The 21,316-nt window shown below is 38.0% G+C and overlaps 1 protein-coding gene across 1 annotated transcript in view; it reads left to right on the top strand.

Annotated features, from left to right (window-relative positions):
* Positions 1-21,316, top strand: part of LOC132390105 (protein unc-79 homolog) — a 625,175-nt gene that overhangs the window by 36,341 nt on the left and 567,518 nt on the right. The window contains exons 3-6 of the mRNA XM_059962702.1: positions 6,206-6,510; positions 11,738-11,908; positions 13,124-13,216; positions 18,239-18,294. Of these exons, the coding sequence (XP_059818685.1) occupies positions 6,206-6,510; positions 11,738-11,908; positions 13,124-13,216; positions 18,239-18,294 (625 nt within the window). The remainder of the gene's footprint in view (positions 1-6,205; positions 6,511-11,737; positions 11,909-13,123; positions 13,217-18,238; positions 18,295-21,316) is intronic.

The raw sequence follows: 21,316 nt of genomic DNA, 5'->3' as shown, positions 1-21,316 counted from the left end.
GTACAAGAAATAAAAATTATTCTCAGTCACAAATAAATCGTGCAAAAGATGCATCATGAGGTAGTTTTCATGGGCCATTCAGAAATCTAATGTTCATTATTTTAATGAGTCATATTGATATCGAAATTTAGAATGTTTAGCTGAATAGAGATAATGAGACTGGCTTATATCAAGAGGTTAAATTTAACACATTCGTTAAATGACTCTACAGTGCTTGATAAATAAGAATTTTTATTATCTAATATTACTATTGTTTTAGAGCAAATAGAGGGAAAAGGTTGTGCATGATATTTTAAATATTAGACTTTTATAAGATATATTTTTACAAATGCAAGATTAGACACATATTATTTTCTATCATTAATATTAAATCCATCATTAATGAATAATTTGAAACCCAAATAAATTAAAATAATGTTCATCAAATAACTTGTCCATATAAAACAGGATGGACAAAGTAAGTAATGGATATTTGGACAATAATCTTAATAAAGTGCATTCAGACGGATGCAAAATCTGACCAATAAGATGTACATTGTTGTAAGTTGATCAAGTCTGCTATCTGCTTGTATGTTGTAACTCAAGTGTTAGTCTCATGTAAAAAGTGCTGTATTTTTCAAATTTAAAATAATTCAGAAATATTTACCAGAGAGAAATATGAATGATGTACAGTACTGGAAAGCATCATTCTCAGGATTTTGCAATTCAAATAATGTATGAATATTCTAAAATTTGCTGTATGTGAGTCATTGATTTTGAAATTATCAGCATTTCAGTAACTGTGCACAACTTTTTGCCTTATTACTACTGAATTTAGATAATAATGCCTTACTTAGAGAGAACAAAATAGTGTTTGTATTACAGAAAATGGAAAAAGTACTTTTTATTTCAGTAAATCTGATGGAACAATGAATAACATACATAAATACCATTCCCATTAGCTCATACACATATGCTATCAGCCATTAATCTTTAGCATATATTCTTTTATGATTCCTACAAATGTAGCTCAATTACATCTTAGAATTCTATATTTGTTCACTAAATCACACACCTGTTAAAATTCATTACCCTTAATGATACTGTCACAGTATCATAATTTACATACAGACATTATTTTGGCGTGATAAACATGTGCTGTTTACAGATTTGTATATCAAACACACATGTTTATTCTTCTCAAACATGTTTCATACGTGCCACCCCCATGTGAATAAATTATTCTAATGAAGGTTTTTGTATACAGTAGATTTACTGAAGATAGAAGTTTGATGATCATTTCATATATTAATGCTTTTAATATGTCCCCTTTGCAATTGAAGTAATTAGAGAAATAAATGTTGTGACATTACTTCTTGATTTATTTGTTCATTTTTGTCTTTTCCCTGGGTTTTCGTGATGACTGAGTAATACTGTTTTTAGTTCAAGGCTTGGGGGAAACCCTACAGCTGATGTTTCCACTGACAGATGTTTCCTACTCTGTGCACTGATGACAATAGTATATTTTTGAGATTTCTTCAAGTTATACAATTTGAGGATTTAATTACCATAAATAATGGAAGCATAGAAGTACATCATTTGTTTTGCAGCATCTCATTACTCCCATGCTTCCTGAGTTGCAGATATACAGATTATATTGAATGAGTCTTCCAAAAATGTGTAGTTGTGTGTTATGCACAAAGTATGAAGTCGGACGAGTGACCCTCAATTCCCATTGTAAGAGAAGTAGGTTGGGGCCAGCAGCAGGCTGTTTCTAATCAGAGAATGGTAACTTAATACAATGTGGTAGCTAGCAGTCATTCTGTTTTAGGCAACCAGGTTGGGGGAATTCAGGTAATGAGTTCAAGATTTAAGATTGTTAATGTCATTTCCAGTACACAAGGTGTAAAAGAGAGCAAATACTCCAGATCCAATGTAGCACAAAAAAAACAAGAAAAAGAACACAGTAAATAAAAAATGCAATAAATATAAATGCACAAGTTAACTTATATACATTGATTGTATGTCCATAAAGTGACACTCTGCGCGGTAGTGTTTGTACATAAAGTGACTGACAGGAAATGTTAAACTAGTGGTGGTGGGGTTGTGGAAGGCTGAGTTTGTAAGTGGAGGTGTTGATCAGCCTAACTACTTGGGGAAAGTAGCTCTTTTTGACTTAAACCACAAGTGCCATTAAAGGGAAGGCGGCAAGGTAGCATAGTGGTTAGTGGAACGCTTTGCAACAACAGCGATCAGGGTTTAATTCCTGATGCTATCTGTAAGGAGTTTATACATTTCCCGCGATCACATGGGTTTCCTCCCATATTTCAAGGATGTATCAGTCAGTAGGTTATTTAGTCAGATTAGTCAGTTAGGCAGGATAAGCTTGCAAGGCTTGAACAGCCTGTTATCTGTAAATAAAAGAGCTGCTTAGAGGCTTGGAGGAGTTGGAACACTTACTGCTGACTCAGTAACCTCTTTAAAAAATAATAATAACCTGTTGGACTGTCCACTCTGTCACCCTCTCACTCTCACAAATGTCATTGGATTGTCTGATCTATACACTCCCAAAACCATCAAAATCAGCCACTATTTCCTCTCCCAATTAATATACATTCAGTGGCCACTTTATTAGGTACCTTCGTTACTTAATACACTAGCCACTGGGTGTATGTTCAAAGTCTTATGCTTCAAAGTTGGATTTTTGTTCATTCAGAGATGCTCTTCTGTGCACCACTGTTGTAATGTATGGTTATATACATTACAACAGTGTATGGTTATATACATTACATTACCTTCCTGTCAGTTTAAACTAATCTGGCTATTCTTCTCTGGCCTCTCACATGAAACAAGGCATTATCACCCACTCGCTGGATGTTTTTTTGTTTTTTGCACTATTCTCTGTAAACTCTTGAGACTGTTGTTTGTGAAAATCCTAGGAGATCTGCAGTTTTTGAGATAGACAAACCACCCAGTCTGGCACCAACATTCTTTCTACAGTCAAAGTCACTTAGATCACATTTCTTCCCCATTCTGATATTTGGTCTGAACAACAGTCGAACCTCTGCTGATTAGATATTTGCATTAACAAGCAGCTGTACATGTCGATCCATGGCGTCTTCTCTCAGGTTACTCTCAGGTTGGAGGAGCAACACCTTACATTCCATCCAGGTAGCCTCCAACCTGATGGCATGGACATCGATTTCTTCAACTTATGGTAATTTTATTTCCCTCCCCTTTTCTTCTATTACCCACTCTGGACTCTTACCTTTTCTCTTCACCTGCTTATCAATTCCCCTGTTGCCCCTTCTCCTTCCTGTTCCCCCATGGTCTACAGTCCTATCAGATTCCTCCTTCTCCAACCCTTTACCTTTTCCACTCTCCTGGCTTCAGCTATGACCTTCCAGCTTGCCTTTCTTTCCCTCCCTCCACCTTTTTAGTCTGGCATCTTCCCTCATCCTTTTCCAGCCCTGAAGAAGGGCCCCAGTACAAAACATTGACCTTCATTCATTTCCATAGATGCTGCCTGACCTGCAGATTTTCTCCAGCATTTTGTGTGTGTTGCTTGAGATACAGGGCAAGTAGGATTAGTAAAGATAGGCATTGCATCGACATGCACTCCATGCTAATCCCATTTGCCCACATTAAGCATTTACGGCCTACATGAATCATGCCAACATTATGCCTATCCATTAATCCCTCTATACCTTTTCTTAAGTATTAGATGTCATTTTAATCTTATCATTGTATCTGCCTCTAAAGCCGCCTCTGGCAGCTCATTCCAGATGGCCACCAATTTCTGTGTGGAAAAACACACCCTCAAGTCTCCTTTAAAATTTCCTCTCTCACCTTAAACATGTGCCCTCTGTCTCTATTAACGTACACAGAATGGTGGAGCAACTCAGCAGGAAGCATCTTTGGAAATGAACAAACAGCCGATCTTCTGGCCGAGACTCTTCATCAGGACTGGAATAGAAGGTAGAAGATGCCAGAATTAGAAGGTGGGGGTGGGGGTAGGAAAGGAAAATAAGCTAGAAGGTGATAGGTGAAACCAGGTGGGTGGATGAGGGAGATGAAGAAAGAAGCTATGAGCTGATAGGTGAAAAAGGTAATGGGTTGGAGAAGAAAGAATGTTTACACTCTATCTCTACACTCCCCACCCAGGGAAAAGGACTCTGACCATCCATAGCTCTGATCATTATACATACCTCTTTAAGGTCATCCTTTGGCTGCCTATATTCCAGTGAGAATAAGCTACCCTTTCTAATATCACATCTAAAATACAGCCCTCACTTGCAGACAAGGTGTCATGGTAGTGTAGCGACTGGTGCATTGTTATTACAGCTCAGGACTTCAGAAGTTTGGAATTCAGTTCTGGAATCCTCTATAAGGAGTTTGTATGTCCTCCCTGTTTATATGTCCTCCATGTAGATTTTCTCTTTGTGCTCTGGTTTCCTCCCACAGACCAAAAACTTACTGTTTGGAAGTTTAGTTGGTCATTGTAAATTGTCCTGTGATTAGGTTAGGGTTAAATAGGTGAGTTGCTGGGTGCTCTGGTTTGGTAGGCTGGAAGGTCCTGTTCTGGGCTGCCTCTCTTAAATAGTAACATCCTCGTCAACCTCTTCTGCATCTCTCTCTTGCTACCACAGTCAGATCATGTGCTGCCACATTGCGTTTGCATTCTGCAGTTAAGGAAAATGTGTAAGGGCTGTTTTCTAGCAGCCAGCACTCAACAATAAACTTTTGAGTCCCATGGACTCTACTGGTTTGTAGGATTGAGCTAATGACTGAAGTAGTTACACCATGATGTGCATTGACCAAAAAGCATGGCTCTCAAGACATTTCAGTATCAGGGCTATTGCGATTGGAGTGGAACTACATTTCCATAAGACTATAAGATATAGGAGAAGAATTAGGCATTTGGCCCATTGAGTTTGTTCCGCCATTTCATCATGTCTGATACATTTTCTCTCTCCACTTGCAGCTGTGCTATTTTTATTGGCCTATTCTAATGAATTTTTCAAAAGAAATTCATGGAAAATTGATGCAAGTATTACTATAGGCCTCTTCTGCACATTCTGGTTCAGAGAAGCAAGAATAGGATGAAAAGCTCTGGGGAACTGAAATACAAGGAAAGATTCAATAGGTTCGGACTTTATTCTCTTGAACGTAAAGGACTGAGAGGAGATTTGATAGAGGTATTCAAAATTATGAGGGGTATAGAGAAGGTAAATGCAAGCCAGCCTTTTCCTCTGAGGTTAGGTGAGACTACAAATAGAGGTCATATGTTAAGGGTGAAAAACGAAATATTTAAGGGGAACATGAGGGAAAATTTTATCACTCACTCACTTGTGAGAGTGTGGAATGAGCTGCCTGCATAAGTAGTGCATGTGGGTTTGATTTCAACATTTAAGAGAAATTTGGATAGGTACATAGACTGGAGGGATATGGAGGGCTGTGGTCCAGGTGGGACTAGGCTGATTAATAATACAGTATAGTCTAGATGGGCTGAAGGTCCTACTTCTGTGCTGTATGGTTCTATGACTCTAAGCCTGGAAGCTCACTTTATGTTTGTTTCATTTCATGAGAAGAGAAAATAGACTGGAAGAAAGGAATTATTTTATATTTTAAAAACATTATTTTATATATAATGAAGGCAGATAAAAACAACATATAACTTGGTTTTGGGGAATGATATATCTTCACTGACAGTACAGTGGAATAAATTTAATGAGAACATTTGCAGCAGAGTGGACATGTGAGATTTAGTTAATAAATCAAATTGAAATGTTGGTTTATCTTACCCTAATTATCTACAGTGCATCATTTGAAAATACTTTATCCTTGTTATTGGTGTATAAATGGTTGTTCTCAAGTATAGTATTCCCTGCATTGTTTCAGGGAATTATCTTGTTTTCTTGTTGAAAGCAGTAAAATAATCTTTACATGGAGGTGGCACCTAGAACATGTCATTATATTTATTTGCTCCTTTTTACCAGATAGCACATAGGATGCAATAATCAAGTAATTTTGATTTCATTCCAAATATGCATATCAGAAAGCTACTTTGGTATATGGATAACTTAATTGCCTTTGTTCTTTTGGGGTTGGATCCTATGTGCTCTTTTGATCTGGTATTTTATTATGTTGTCTGTAGTGTCATTTTAATGTAATGTGCTGTTCTTTGTGTCTTTGTTGTCTCTTTTTTTTCTTTGTTCCAAAACAGCATTTTGTCCCGCATAGGGAGGAAGGACAACCAGGATGGCTCCAATTTGACAGTGCCCATGACTATGTGTCTTTTTCCTGTGCCATTCCCACTCACCCCATCCCTAAGACCACAAGTCAGTTCCATCAACCCTACTGTTACTCGCTCCCTCCTTTACAGCGTCCTCCGCGATGCTCCCTCTGAGCGCAATCAGCAAAGTCGTGATGCACAGCTTTCAGAATACCCTTCACTGGACTATCAAGGTCTCTATGTGACACTCGTGACTCTACTTGACCTGGTCCCCTTGTTACAACATGGCCAACACGGTAAGCTTTGAGGTGTGAGGTGAAATGCCTCTTAGGAAAATAAGTTTTTTGGCTCCATTTGTCACATTTTACTGCATTATTACAGATTTATTTTAAGCAAAATTGTCAAGTGGTTAGCGGAGTGTGACTAAAGGTTGGGCAGTGTTTCAATTCCGATGTCTTTTCTAAGAAACATTGTACATTCTCCTTGTGGAATGCCTGGGTTTCCTCCAGGTGCTCCAGTTTCCTCCCACGGTCCAAAGATGTTCCAGTTAGTAGATTAATTGGTCTTTGTAAGTTGTCCTGTGATTAGGTTAGGGTTAAATAGGTGGGTTGTTGGGTGGTGTGGCTCTTTGGGCCGGAAGGGTCTGTTCCCTGCTGTATCTCTAAATTTAAAAAAATATATAATATGTCCAGATAGACTAAATGTCATATAGCCTGGACAGAAAGGCACTTTCTAGCTTGCCTCTTCCCTTTCTCTTAAGTGTCATCCTCCTCTTGCTCAACTGCTTGCCATATAGCAGTTGGGAAGGAGCAACGTCCTTATAACCAGGTATGAAATTTACTATCTTTAACTGGTCAAGAGTTACAATGATTCTCGACCCATAGAACTGTGGTTTACTCTTAAATGTAATTTGAAATTATCTCAGGAGATACCTAGTTTAGAGAGCAATAAAGGATAAACAAAACTATTAGCATAATCTTGCACACTTACCATCTGTGAAGATATACATTTAAATCTTATTTACCAGAGCAGCAGTATAGCAGTTACCGTGATGGTACTGTCTCCCCATGATGGCGTGGGTTTCCTCTGGGTACTTTGGTTTCCTCCCACAACCCAAAGATGTACCGGTTAGTATGTTAATTGGTCATTATAAATTGTCCTCTGATGAGGCTTGGGTTAAATAAGTGGGTTGCTGGGCAGTGCAGGTTATTGGGCCAGAAGGGTCTGTTCCACACTGTAATATCCAGATTAAAAAAAAGATTTAAAGGCTGTAGTATGTATGGCAGACTGCCTTGAATTTCAAGAGCCGTAATTTCCTTTGGGATCAATCTGTCATATTCCTTCTACCAAAGTACATGGCCATACACCTACCAACACTATATTCAATCTGCCACTACTTTTCCCATTTTCCCAATCTAACTCCTCTTACAGACTTCCTGCTTCCTCAACACTACTTGCTCCTCCCCTTTATCTTCATATCATCTGCAAAGTTGGCCACAAAGTTATCAATTCCATCGTCCAAATTATTCACATTTAATGTGAAAAGAAGCAGTCCCAACACTGACCCCTGCAGAACACCACTGTCCACCACCAGCCAAACAGAAAAGGCCCCCTTTATAGCCACTCTGCCTCAGCAAATCCTCTATCCATGTTAATATCTTTCCTGTAATATCATGGGTTCTTATCCTGCTAAGCAGCCTCATGTTTGGCCTGCTGAAAATGCTAGTGTGATAACTGTTGTTAGGATACTGGCCATTGCCCTGCATGATGCATCGATGCAGACCAGCTGAATAATCGGGAACCCCATTGGTGTTACAGTGCCTATAAGAAGTGTTCACCTCTCTTGGGAGTTTTCATGTTTTATTGTTTTACCTCTTTGAATCACAGTGAATTTAATTGGGCTTTTTTTGACACTGATCAACAGAAAAAGACTTTCATTTCAAAATGAAAACATCTCTGCAAAGTGATCTAAATTAATTACAAATATAAAACACAACATAATTGATTGCCCAAGTTATTGCCCTCTTTAATATGACACACCAAATCATCCCTGGTGCAGCCAATTGGTTTCAAAGTCACATTGTTAGTTAAATGGGGATTTGTTTTTGGAGATCTGTGTACAGTCAAGGTGTTTCAATTGAATGTAGTAAAAATATCCCTTACCTGGAAGCTCAGTATCTGGTGAGTCAGTATCCTGGGGAAAAACTACACCATGAAGATAAAAGTGCACTCTAAGGAACCCTGGGAATAGCTTATTGAAAAGCACATGTCAGGAGATGGATACAAGAAAAATTTACAAGTCACTGAATATCTCTTATTCACTGAATAAGTCACTGAATACAGTTAAGTGAATCATTAGTGTCAAAAAATGCCAAATTAAATCCACTATGATTCAATGTTGTAAAACAATAAAAAATTAACACTTTCAAGGAGGATGAATACTTTTTATAAGTATTGTATATAGAACATAGTACAGTACAACACAAGAACAGACCTTCTGCCCACAATTGTGGGCTGAACCAAATTATTTGGTAATCAAATGGCCAACTTATCTTTTCTGCTTTCATTTTGTCCATATCTTTCCATTTTTCTCACATTCATATCTTATCTAAATGTCTGTTAAAAGTCCCTGATGTATTTGCCTCTACCATCATCCAGACAGGGCATTCCAGGCACCCACCATGCTCTGAGTATATTAAAAAAAAATGCCTCTCAACTTTCCCCCTCTCTAAATGCATGTCCTCTGCTATTAGACGTTTCAACCTTGGGGAAAAAATACCTCTCATAAGCTTGTAACCCTCTTTTGCATCTCTCCTCAGCCTCCACTTCTCCAGAGAAAAATATCTCAGAGTCTGATGTTTGCAAAGCACATGAAGTTAGTAAAATATACCTGCTTAATCAGCTGCTTTTCCATGAGAAACAAATAAATGTTACTGTGCCACAGCAAACATCCTTTCTCTTCACCTTTTTCTCCCTAGTCTTATGAGAGCTGGTTCTGGTCTGTGAGCCATTATTCATTCTTACCATTTAACAGCTACATTTGGAGTAAACAATTATTGCAGAATCCTTGAAGTAAGACATAGGAGCAGAATTAGGCCACTCAGTCCATCGAAACAGCTCTGCCATTCCATCATGGCTGATTTATTATTCCCCTCAACCTCATTTTTCTGTCTTCTCCCTATAACCTGTAACACCTTGATTAATCAAGAACCTATCCATCTTTGCTTTAAGTATACCCAATGACTTGGTCTTCTCAACCAACTGTGGAAAGAAATTCCACAGATTCACTACCCTCTGGCTGAAGAAATTTCTCATTGTCTCTTTTTTAAATGGATATTCTTCTACTCTGAGGCTGTGCCCTCTGGTCCTAGACTTCCCCACTACAGGAAATATCCTCTCCATATCCATTCTATCTAGGTCTTTCAATACAAAGTCTTTCTAGGTCTTCTAAGGTAAAGAACTGCAATTAGTTACACTTCATTCTCTGTAGAATTAGGCATCTTTAGAAATCTAGAAGCATAAAGCTTTAATTGATACAAACAACAGTCTATTGGAATCAGTTGGCAACTAGTCTGCAGGTTATTTCTGCCAAGTAGTGTCCTCTTTCCTATGGAATTATGTTGTGCTGTAGGAGATTAACATACAGTACATGGTTTTAGGTCCAGTTTTAGCTTCTATCCATTAGTACTTGTGTCAACTCACCACTGCCTACTGATGGATGAAAGGACCTGTCTGTGGCTCATCCAGTAGAGAGTTAGACCTCCTACATTAACAGATACTAAGCATCTAAAGTTTGTGGCTATTATGTTGAGGTTCATTTGGTTAAATCAACATTTTGGCTTTGACATTTACAATGTTCAGGTTATTCATTGTTATTTGTTATTCACATTATTTGTTAATTTATTTTGGGGTATTATTACTTTGTGGTGTATGTGTGAGTTATATGTACTGTGTTGTGCACCTTGGTCCAGAGGAAGTTAGTTCCATTTGGTGGTATACATGTATATGGTTGAATGACAATAAACTTGAACTTGGAACCTGAGTATCAAAGATTTGGGTTGAATTGGAAAAAAAAACTTTTTAACAAAAGTAAAGTCTAAATGTACAAATCAAAATATTAATTCAAAAGTGTTGAACAAACTCTCGTAAGCTATCACAGTGAGTGAGTGAGATATTGCTTAGGTTAAGATTACAGAGGGTTATTATATCTCTAACAGTAACTTTGATTTTCAGCCTTAGCTATGAATCTCCGCTTACTGTGCAACTTTTCCTTCATAATGTTGGGTATTGTTAGTCTTGTAGTAATATTTTCAGCATTGTTTTTTAATGTTATTTTTGTCTAACTCAGGTACAGAATTAAAATAAACCACATTTATTCATTTAACTTTTCACATTTTTTAAATATATATTTGTTCATTGGATATGGATGTTGCTGGCCATTCCCAATTGTCTTTGACCTGAAAAGACAAAGTCAACTGCATTGATAAGGTCACATATAAGCCAGATCAGTCAAGGGCTGCAGCCCTTCATCTCTGAAGTATATTACTGAAATAGATGGATTTTTAGGACAATCCACTATGCTTGATTGACATTACAGGTGACTGCCACATTCCCAGAAAATAGTATGTACCATGATATTCCATACCAGGAAGCTACATTATCTACATATGCATGAAGAAATGCAAATTGAAAAGCAATAAAGTTTGTGCTTATTTATTTACAATTTTTCAAAGATACCCCGAGAACAAACTTACTTCAAAGGTTCAAAGTAAATTTATTATCAAAGTACGTATATGTCGCTGTATACAACCTGAGATTTATTTTCTTGTGGACGTTCGTGGTAAATGGAAAGAAATACAATATAATCAATGAAGAAGTGAGAGTTGTATTCAGAGAACATGACAGCGCAGAAACAGACCCTTTGGCCCATCTATTCCATACGAAATTTTGTAATCTGCCTAGTCCTGAACACAACAAAGATGAACAGCCAATGTGCAAAGCAAAAAAAAGAGAAGAGAAAATAAATAAATAAATAAACAAACAAATAAATAAGCAGTAAATATTGAGAACATGAATTGAAGAGTCCTTGAAAGTGAGTCCATAGGCTGTGTTGGTGTGAATGAATTTATCTAAATTCTGTATATTAACTGGTTGGGTAATGGTGTGTGAAGTTTGTAAAGGTGCATTTCTGTTACCTGAATTACTGTAATGCATGTACTGATGCCAGCATTTTTATTAAAATCGCAGACTATTCAAGCACTTGAATTTTAATTCCACATCTGCTCGTTTTTTTTGGACCAAGTATATGGAACTTTGCCTACTAATCTAATAATCACTGTGCTAGATTATCTTGTTATTTATTTTATTATTTGATATGGCAGTTTTGCATGTTACTTCAGCAAAGTCATTGCATCTATTTAATAAATTTGGAAACACACTTCACATGTTTTTTCTCTAAGGTAAGCTGCCCTGTTTACAAGGATTGCTTTGGACTTATTTTTTTTCTCTCTTTCTTTTAAACAGACTTAGGACAGTCGATATTTTACACTACAACATGTTTGCTGCCGTTTCTCAGTGATGATATCCTGAGTACCTTACCTTACACCATGATTTCTACTTTAGCAACGTTTCCCCCATTTCTTCACAAGGATATCATTGAATACCTGAGCACATCTTTCCTTCCAATGGCAATATGTAAGTGTAGTTTAATGTAGAGGAAATGTCCACTATTATTCTCTGTACCTCTCTGTGTCTCTGTGCCCACCCTCTGGCACTCCCTCTTGCACCCCCCCCCCTTGTCCTCTGGCCCTTTTTCACTCTGTCTCTTCATCTTTCTCTGTTTCTTTGTGGTTTGTTTGGCTAGCATGTTATTAATTTTTCTTTGAGTCATTTGCATAAATCAATAGGTGAGAGCCTGCTACAGTTGGATTACATTAATTATTATAAATGTCTTTTTCTTGTCAGTGTTATGAATGAAATAATTTGCTGTTCCCTCATGTTTTGCTGATGCCCTGCTTTCTTTCCTAATTAACTGATCTTCCACTTCATGAATTGTGGGTGGGATAGGAAGCTAGGTTTTAAATGAGGGGATGGATAACAATCTTGGTTAACAGCATGGGGTGAGTCTTGCTCCAAATGGAATGAGAAACCAGGGCTTGGACTGAGGAAACAGGCAATGAATGATTCATTTATTTGGCAAAGATTGAATCATATGCTATGTGGAGGTGATAGAAGATCTCATTTTCTCCAGGTTAGATTGAAGGTAAAATTATAGGTATGTAACATGTCAGAGGCATAGCAAACCAAGTGGAATAAATTCTCTGAGCAAGTTTAGACAAGTTAACATTTTATGAAAGATTATATACTTTTACAACATCATTTCTAGGCTGTTAATGAGCCAAAATTGAAAACCATTTGTAGATCAGTCATTTAGCTAAGTTTCTCCAATTTCCAAGTACTATTCCCAGTGCTTGTTCATCATGTTTAAGTAAATCCATAATGCTTGTTTAACTGACCTGTATAATGGTTCAGGACTGGACCAAAGTTGAATGGCGGAATTATGGCAAAGCCTCATTTGTGCTTCTTTTTGTGGTGTTTGAGTTGAAGTAGCACAAACATGGTTATTGCATCAGTGATCAGGCATGAAATGAAAGTGACAGCTGATTTCAGACATGAATGAGAGTGGGGAGGGTGGTAAAGTTGTGAGAGAATTTAAGTTGTGTAGTGCAGGAAATCATGAGAGCAATCAGTAACTGGGGTTCATCTATCTGGACAGCTGTCTGGTGTGAAAATACTGCATAGTACTGTAGAATGAGTTTGCATTTATTATTTTTTATTTAGAAATAAACATTCACTTTGTACAAAAAGTTTCCAAGTGGAAGTTTGTAATGCACCAAATGCTCTCTCTAGTGGGTTCATCGAAACGAGAAGGCATTCCACCTTATGTGAATTATTCTGCATCTTCAATGCTAATGATTGCTATGCAGTACACATCTAATCCAGGTAGGCACAAAACAATGGATAAACTCTTGGAGCTTTAGAAACTAGTGAGTGCATTGAACATCAAAATAATTTTGAATGATTGAGAACTTCAGTAATGGAGCTAATATCTAATTGAAAATAAGATTACCTTTTTGGATTTTAAAAAATCTAATGTAATTAACTGATTGCCCATTCAAAAACATGCTGACAATGTCTCAATGCACTGGCAGTATTGTAACTGAAACTTTATTGCTCCAGAGCTTTATCAAATAAAGTCACTTGTTCAATATTTAAAGATGTATATCAAAGATAGTTCATTATAATGTATTATAAGCTGTAATTGTTGTGTTTGGTATGGGACCCAAATGATAAACTAAAACATCTTTGGCCTCTTTTGACGTGTGATGTGAAAAAATATTATTTATTCATTTATACTTTAATGCAAGCTTTGAGTTGGTCAACAGTTAGGTACTGTTGGATATTGATGTTTTTGATTTGAGGCCCTTCAGAAGTCAAGAAAGAGTCATAAAACTTGTTGCTTATGTTTGTTTATTAGGTGTTAAGAGAACAAGGAGATAGTGAAAGCAGAGCCTAGAGAGAAGGTGCAGGTGAAAAGAGACTGATGCAACATGTTCCAGTCTTCTTTTACCAATTTTAAACATGCAGGGGTTCCCAACCTGGGGTCCATGGATCTTGCTTAATAGTATTGGTCCATGGCATAAAAAAAGGGAATCAAACAGCAATAAATTCCATTAAAATTCTGTTGCTTGAATCAACCGATCAGATAGCCCCATTCAGGTAATGTGATACCTGCCAAGGCTACAAAGTTGTTCAAAAGCAACAGCTGCCACTAGCAAACACACTGAACAATTACAAGTACATAGGTAACCATATAGAAATATAAACAAGCATAAGGAAGCTAAGCTGCAAGGGAGGTAGCGATTATAAACTCTAATCCAGGGGTTCCCAACCCTCAGCCTGGGCCAGTCTTTCAAGTTGGCTCTAGATGTAGCCCATCTTGAATTGAATTGAATTGACTTTATTTCTTACATCCTTCATGTACATGAGGAGTAAAAATCTTTATTTTAAGTCTCCATCTAAATGTGTAATTTATAGTAATTTCTTGGTGTATCTTTCCTCTCCCAGGAATAAATCTTCAGAGCCTCCGTTGGCATTTCTCTGACTGTGGGTTTTTACAGGATGGGCCAGGCCTCAACCTCCTCCTTGCTCAGTTGAGACTGGGGCTGTCCATGGCGGAGATTATAACTAATATAACTATCTTTTATTATTATCTTCTATTGGCAACTACTACTACTGTGTCAAATTGTGATTTTAAAATTAAAATTTTGTAATTGAAAGCCGGCCTTTGGCTGTCAGCTACAGTTGTCTGGGTCATAGAACCTGGATTATGTCTCTCACACTCTCCACTTCCCTCTCCTTATGGTAACTCTCTTAAAAAAAGCTATTCACACTTGTAAGATCTTCACCTTTGTCTTATATTGTTCACAGTATTTTCTGATCTTTATTTCCAAAACATTGTGTATAAAAGTTACGTTGGTCTTAATTGTAAGGAACTCTGGGCTTGTGCTCACTGGAATTTCGAAGAATATTGGGGTGGTGGGGGGAATCTCATTGAAGTCTATCAAATATTGAAAAGCCTAGATAGAGTGGATGTGGAGAGGATGTTTCCAACAGTGGGTGAGTCTCGAACCAAAGGACAAAGCTTCTGAATGAATGAATAGAGGGCTGTCCATTTAGAACAGAAATGAGGAATTCCTTTGGCCAGAAGATGGTGAATCTGTGAAATTCATTGCCAGAGGCAACTGTGAAAGCCAAGGCATTGGGTATATTTAAAGCAGAGGTTGATGTGTTTGTGATTAGTCAGAGCTCCAAAGGTTGTGTAGAGAAGGCAGGAGAATGAGGAATAATAAATCAGACATGATGGAATGGAGGAGAAGACTCAATGGGCTGAATGGCCTAGTTCTAGTTCATGGGGTTAAAGAACCATAAATACTCATACTCATTAATTTCTGAAAAGATGACCCTGTTTAATATTGCCCTTCTCATGCCTGGCTCTCCTTGTAGCATGTTTCATGACTGAACACATCTGTGCAAATTTTACCAAAAATTAAATTTGGTATTGTATTCAGTAATTTCTTCACATGAAGTCAACTGGGCCACAGAAGACACCAGCAAAAACTGAATTTCACCACAAAAGTAAAGGATAGTTCAATATTTTTCTTGTAACTTCATCTGATGGAGGTGCTCTTTAAAACAAAAGACTTTTAAAATCTCAAGAATGCACAAAAAACTTTTTCTAATTTTTTAGTATCAAGCCTGAGGTGAGAAATTGCTTTCTGTTGTAGCTGTAGCTAAATACTAAAAAAAACTTGATACATTTTCTCTTGACTTTTTTTGTGTTCAAGAGCCATGAGGTAATGTTACAGCTATAAGACCTTGGTTCGACCCCACTTGAAGTTCTGTGTTCAGTTCTGGTCACCTCACTACAGGAAGGATGTGGATACTATAGAGAGAGTGCAGAGGAGATTTACAAGGATGTTGCCTCAATTGGAGAGCATGCCTTATGAGAATAGATTGAGTGAACTTGGCCTTTTCTCCTTTAGAGCGACGGAGGACCTGTTAGAAGTGTATAAGTGATGAGAGGCATTGATCATGTGGTTAGCCAGAGGATGAAATGACTATCATGAGGGACATAATTTTAAGGTGCTTGGAAGGAGCTACAAAGGGGATGTCAGGGGTAAATTTTTCACACAGAGAGTAGTGGGTGTGTGGAATGCACTGCCGATGAAGGTGGTAGAGGAGGATGCAAAAGGGTCTTTGAAGAGACTCTTAAGTAGGTACATGGAGCTTAGAAAAATAGAGGGCTATGTGGTACAGAAATTCTAGGCAGTTTCTAGAGTAGGTTACATGGTTGGCACAATGTTGTGGGCTGAAGGGCTTGTAATGTGCTGTAAATTTCTATGTTCTATATTCTGCAAAAATTGAGATGGACTGGAATGGTTCTCTTGAACTTATTTTGGATTTTTAAAGTTTCGATCTTGTACATCTTTTTGGATTCCAATGTTAGATCGGTAGCTCTGTTGATCAACTATACATCCACCAACACACACAAAATGCTGGTGGAACACAGAAGACCAGGCAGAATCTATAGGGAGAAACGCTGTCGACGTTTCGGGCCGAGACCCTTCATCAGGACTAACCAAAAGGAAAGATAATAAGAGATTTGAAAGTAGTGGGGGGAGGAACCGATAGGAAAGATAGTATGCTGCCTGGCCTGCTGTGTTCCACCAGCATTTTGTGTGTGTTGTTGTTTTAATTCCCAGCATCTGCAGATTTCCTCGTGTTTGAACTATACATCCATATACTTTTGAAGTGTAATGAGAATTCTTAGCTCCTGTTTTCTTTATGAGGGTGAATTCCAGACTCACTGGGTGAAACACATTCTCCTTTTCTTCCTTCTAATCTCTAAGTTAAAGCAATACCCTCTGTGCTGATGAGAAAGTTTGTATGTTCTTCCTGTGTATGAGTGAGATCCTCCAGGTCCTCCTGTTTCCTACTTCAGTCCAAATACTTACCGGTTAGCAGGTCAGTTCAGCGTTGCAAATTGCCCTGCGATTAGGCTAAGGTTAAGTAGGTGGGTTGCTGGTCAGGGTAGCTCGAAGGACCAGAAGGGCCTTTTCCACACTGTATTTGTAAATAAAAATAAAATAAAATAGAATCTTCTCTGCACCAATCAGAATGCAGTTCAATCTTTCTATTAATGTGGTGATTGGATTCTTGCTTTACTTAAGTTGTGGTCTGACTGATGTTAGATGCTGAGCAAACATAATTTCTTTATTCATATATTCTGTTTAAAGCAGGGAAATATACCTCTCAAAGCACCTTAGTGACTTGTCCTCCAATTTCTCGGGGTCTATGAGCATACACTCCAAGGTCACTTCAATTTAGTACACGTGTATATATGCAAGTCTGAACTATTACCACTTGTTTACTGCCATTTTTGGATCTAATTTGCTTCTTTCATTAAACCTATCCTTTATATACGGTAGTGAGGTGGTTAGCGACACTATTACAGCTTGGGGCATTGGAGTTCAAAGTTTATATCCTGCTGCAGTCTGTATGGAGTTTGTACATTCTCACCTTGATTGTGTGGGTTTCCTTCAGTTTCCTCCCACAGTCCAAAGACATGCCAGTTAGTAGGTTAATTGGTAATTGTAAATTTTCCTGTGATTGGGCTAGTGTTAAATTGCTGGGTTGCAGGATGGTGCAGGCCATTAGGCTAGAAGGGCCTGTTCTGTGCTCTATGTCTAAATAAAATAAATAAATTCAATACTTTGCTATTCAGATGGAAACAGGTTGGAGATTTGATTTTAATTGTTTTTCAACATATTCCATCCCATCTTGTGTTTCTGCAATCTATCAAAAACAAATTTACGTTGAACAATCCATAAATTATTTTCCAGCAAGGACATGTGCGTGCATTTTAAATGTGTATGTATTTGGAATACACATGTATTTTGAAAACATTCAAAGTAATCAGGATTGAGTTTTATGGAATGAATCACCAAATGGGTTAATAAAAAGGGAATTGGCAGCAAAGAATGGTTTGTAGATGAAACTAAATTTTTTCCTTTTGAATCTAGAATAACTTCCATGATTTAAAATATACACAGATCAAGATTTGAAAGGCAAACACCAGGAAATCTGCAGATGCTGGAAATTCAAGTAACACACACAAAATGCTGGTGGAACACAGCAGGCCAGGCAGCATCTATAGGGAGAAGCGCTGTCGACGTTTCGGCCCGAGATCCTTCGTCCCTGTGTCCTGACAAAGGGTCTCGGCCCGAAACCTCGACAGTGCTTTTCCCTGTAGTTGCTGCCTGGTCTGCTGTGTTCCACCAGCATTTTGTGTGTGTTACAGATCAAGATTTGTTATGAATAAATTAATTGTTCCGTTAAATGAAATTGTCACTGAATGATGATATTTTTAATTAATGTGCTTATTTTAAATATCTTTCATAGTGTACCATTGTCAGTTATTGGAAAGTCTTATGAAATACAAACAAGAAGTGTGGAAAGTAAGTAATGTTACAAGAAGCAGAATATCAACATCATAATGACTGTAAATGTGTGTGATGAATGTTGAACAAAATAAGTGGGAACTAGAGACAAAATGTACATGGTGTAATATAATTGAAGCTGCTAACTTTCAGGAATGTTCAAAATAAATTTCTTATTAAAGTACAAACTGTATATGTCAACATATACAACCTTGAGATTCACTTTCTTGCAAGCATTCACAGTAAATCCAAGAAACATAATAGAATCAATGAAAGACCGCACCAACAGGATGGAGAAACAACCAATGTGGAAAAGACATCAAACTGTGCAAACACAAAAGAACCAAAATAATAAAAAATAAATAAATAAGCAATAAATATCAAGAACATGAGATGAAGGGTCCTTGAAAGTGAGTCCATAGTTTGTGGGAACAGTTCAGTGTTGGGGTGAGTGAAATGAGAGAATGCAAGTTCCTGTCCAGAAAATTGAGTACAAAAGCTTGAGATTGTATTATTAAGTGAGTGCTGTGCTTCCATCTTACAGATTTGATGTTAAACAGGCTCATTCATCAAGCAAAAATAGTGAATTGCAGTTAACTGGGCCATTGATAAATTGGGGCAGCCACTTATTTGGGCCAACTCAGCTATTTTCTCGATTAATTCAAGAGGCAGAACTAAACAGTTTCTAACTGGCATCAGCTGCATTCACTTGTGTGGCCATTTGGCACTACACTGTGCTAAAAGTGAATAGTTTTGAAATAGCATCATTTATGTGTGCTTGTGTTATGTTATCCATTTAGGCCAATGGAAGTGGATTCAAAAAGCAATGATTTTTGAACATTTTGTTTTTTGTTTTGACTTTAAAATGTTGTTCATTTACACTCAATCAAAAGAACAAGGCAGTGTACTCTGCATGAATTAATAGTTGATAATAATTTGTAACTAATACACAGTTTTATAGTGCAGTATTGTAATAATATTGGTAGTTTTCTAATTTATTCTGTATTTCATTTAGTTTGTTTTTTTAATACCTTTTTAACTATTTGAATATTATCACCTCTTATAAAGTTACATTTTATAAAGTTAGGTGCCAGCAGGGCTTCATTTACAGCTGAGCTCCGTGCCTTTTGTGCTCACTTTGACCATCAAAACATTGAGGAATCATGACCTCCTACAGCCTCCAATGATCCTATGATTTGTGTCTCTGAGGTTGTCACGCAAGCAGCCTTCAGGAGGGTGTATTTGGCTCAGATGGAGTACTTGCCAAGTACTAAATACCTGTGCTGATCAACTGGATGGAGTGTTCACTGAGATCTTCAAACTCTCACCTTAGCAGTGTGTTGTATTGACCTTCTTCAAACAGGCTTCAATTATACCAGTATCTAAGAAGAATGTGGCTACCTGCCTTAATGACTATCGTCTAATAGCACTTGCATCCACAGTGATGAAGTTTTTGAGAGGCTGGTGATGAAACATATCAAATCTTGCCTGAGAAGTGATTTAGATTCATTCTAATGTGCGTACTGGAGCAACGGGTCCACAACAGATGCCATTTCATTGGATCTTCACTCAATCCTGGAACATCTGGACAGCAAAGGTCAGGATGCTGTATATCGACTACAGTTCAGCATTTAGTACCATCATCCCCTCAGAAGTAATCAATAAGCTCCAAGACCATGGCCTCAATACCTCCTTGTGCAATTGGATCTTCAATTTCCTCATATGCAGACCTCAGTCAGTTTGGATTGGCAATAACATTTCCACGTTCTTCCTCAGCACAGGTGCACCACAAGGCTATGTGCTTAGTCTCCCGCTTTACTCGTTTTGCACTTGTGACTGTGTGGCTAAGCACAGTTCCAATGCCATTTTCAAGTTTGCTGATGACACCACTGTTGTGGACCATATCAAAGGGAGATTGAAAATCTGGCTGAGTGGTGCCATAACAACAACTTTTTACTCAGTGTCAGCAGCACCAGGGAGCTGATTATTGACTTGAGAAGCAGGAAACCAGAGCCAGTCATCATTGGTGGATCAGAGGTGGAGAAAGTCAGCAGCTCTAAGTTGCTCAGTGTTATTATTTCAGAGGGCCTGTCCTGGGCCCAGCACATAGGTGGATTTACAAAAAAAACATCATGGCAATGCCTCTACTTCATTAGGAGTTTGTGAAAATTCAAAGTGACATCTAAAACTTTGACAGACTTCTATAGATGTGTAGTGGAGAGTATATTGACTGTCTACATCACAGACTGGTATGGAACCACCATTGCAATTAAATGGAAAATCATACAAGAAGTTGTGCATATGGCCCAGTCCATCATGGGTAAAGTTCTCTCCTCTATTGAGCACATCCACATGAAATGCTATCACAGGAAAGCAGCATCCATCATTAGGAACACCCATTTCCTAGGATTGTTACGTGTGATGAGAAAACCATGGGGAGATGGGGTCCAGAGTTGACCCCCCATGAACTACGCTGCTAACGAGAGAGAGAGATAAAGAGGGGGAGAGGCACCATGCTGCACATGCTGGTAATGAGAGAGACACAAGGATTTAAAATTATGGCTGCTTCACAGATTGTTGACTTTACTTCCAAGGACTTTGCCACTTTGCCTGCTTGTGTGAACCCTTGCTGACACAGCAGAGTGGGTGTCAGGTGCCTGCTGAGACAAGAAGAAGTGGCCCAGTTTGATGGACTTGGTCAGTTGATGGATGGTTTGGTAACCCGGTCACGGGGTACGTGACAAATTGAGGGTTTGTCCAGGATTTTGAGCATCAAACTGGGAGGTTGTTGGATTGATTGGGGTAAATTCCTTTATCTGATTCGGTGTGTGGGAAATACAGGTAAACAGCAGAATTGGAGATTGACAAATTTTTAAGGGAACCAACTTCGGAGGCATTAGGGGTTACTAGAAAGTTGGAATTGTTGAATATTGCGGAACGGTTGAAACTTGTGAAGGTGAAACTGGCAATGAGGAAGTTGGAGATACAGAGAGCCATAGTTGACCACTATGTATCTGAGGGAGTGTTTTCTGAAGAGGAG

This window comes from Hypanus sabinus, chromosome 2, assembly GCF_030144855.1.
Source record: "Hypanus sabinus isolate sHypSab1 chromosome 2, sHypSab1.hap1, whole genome shotgun sequence".
NCBI lineage: Eukaryota > Metazoa > Chordata > Chondrichthyes > Myliobatiformes > Dasyatidae > Hypanus > Hypanus sabinus.
Note: the sequence above shows the minus strand (reverse complement) of the source record. Positions and strands in the feature narration are given on the sequence as shown.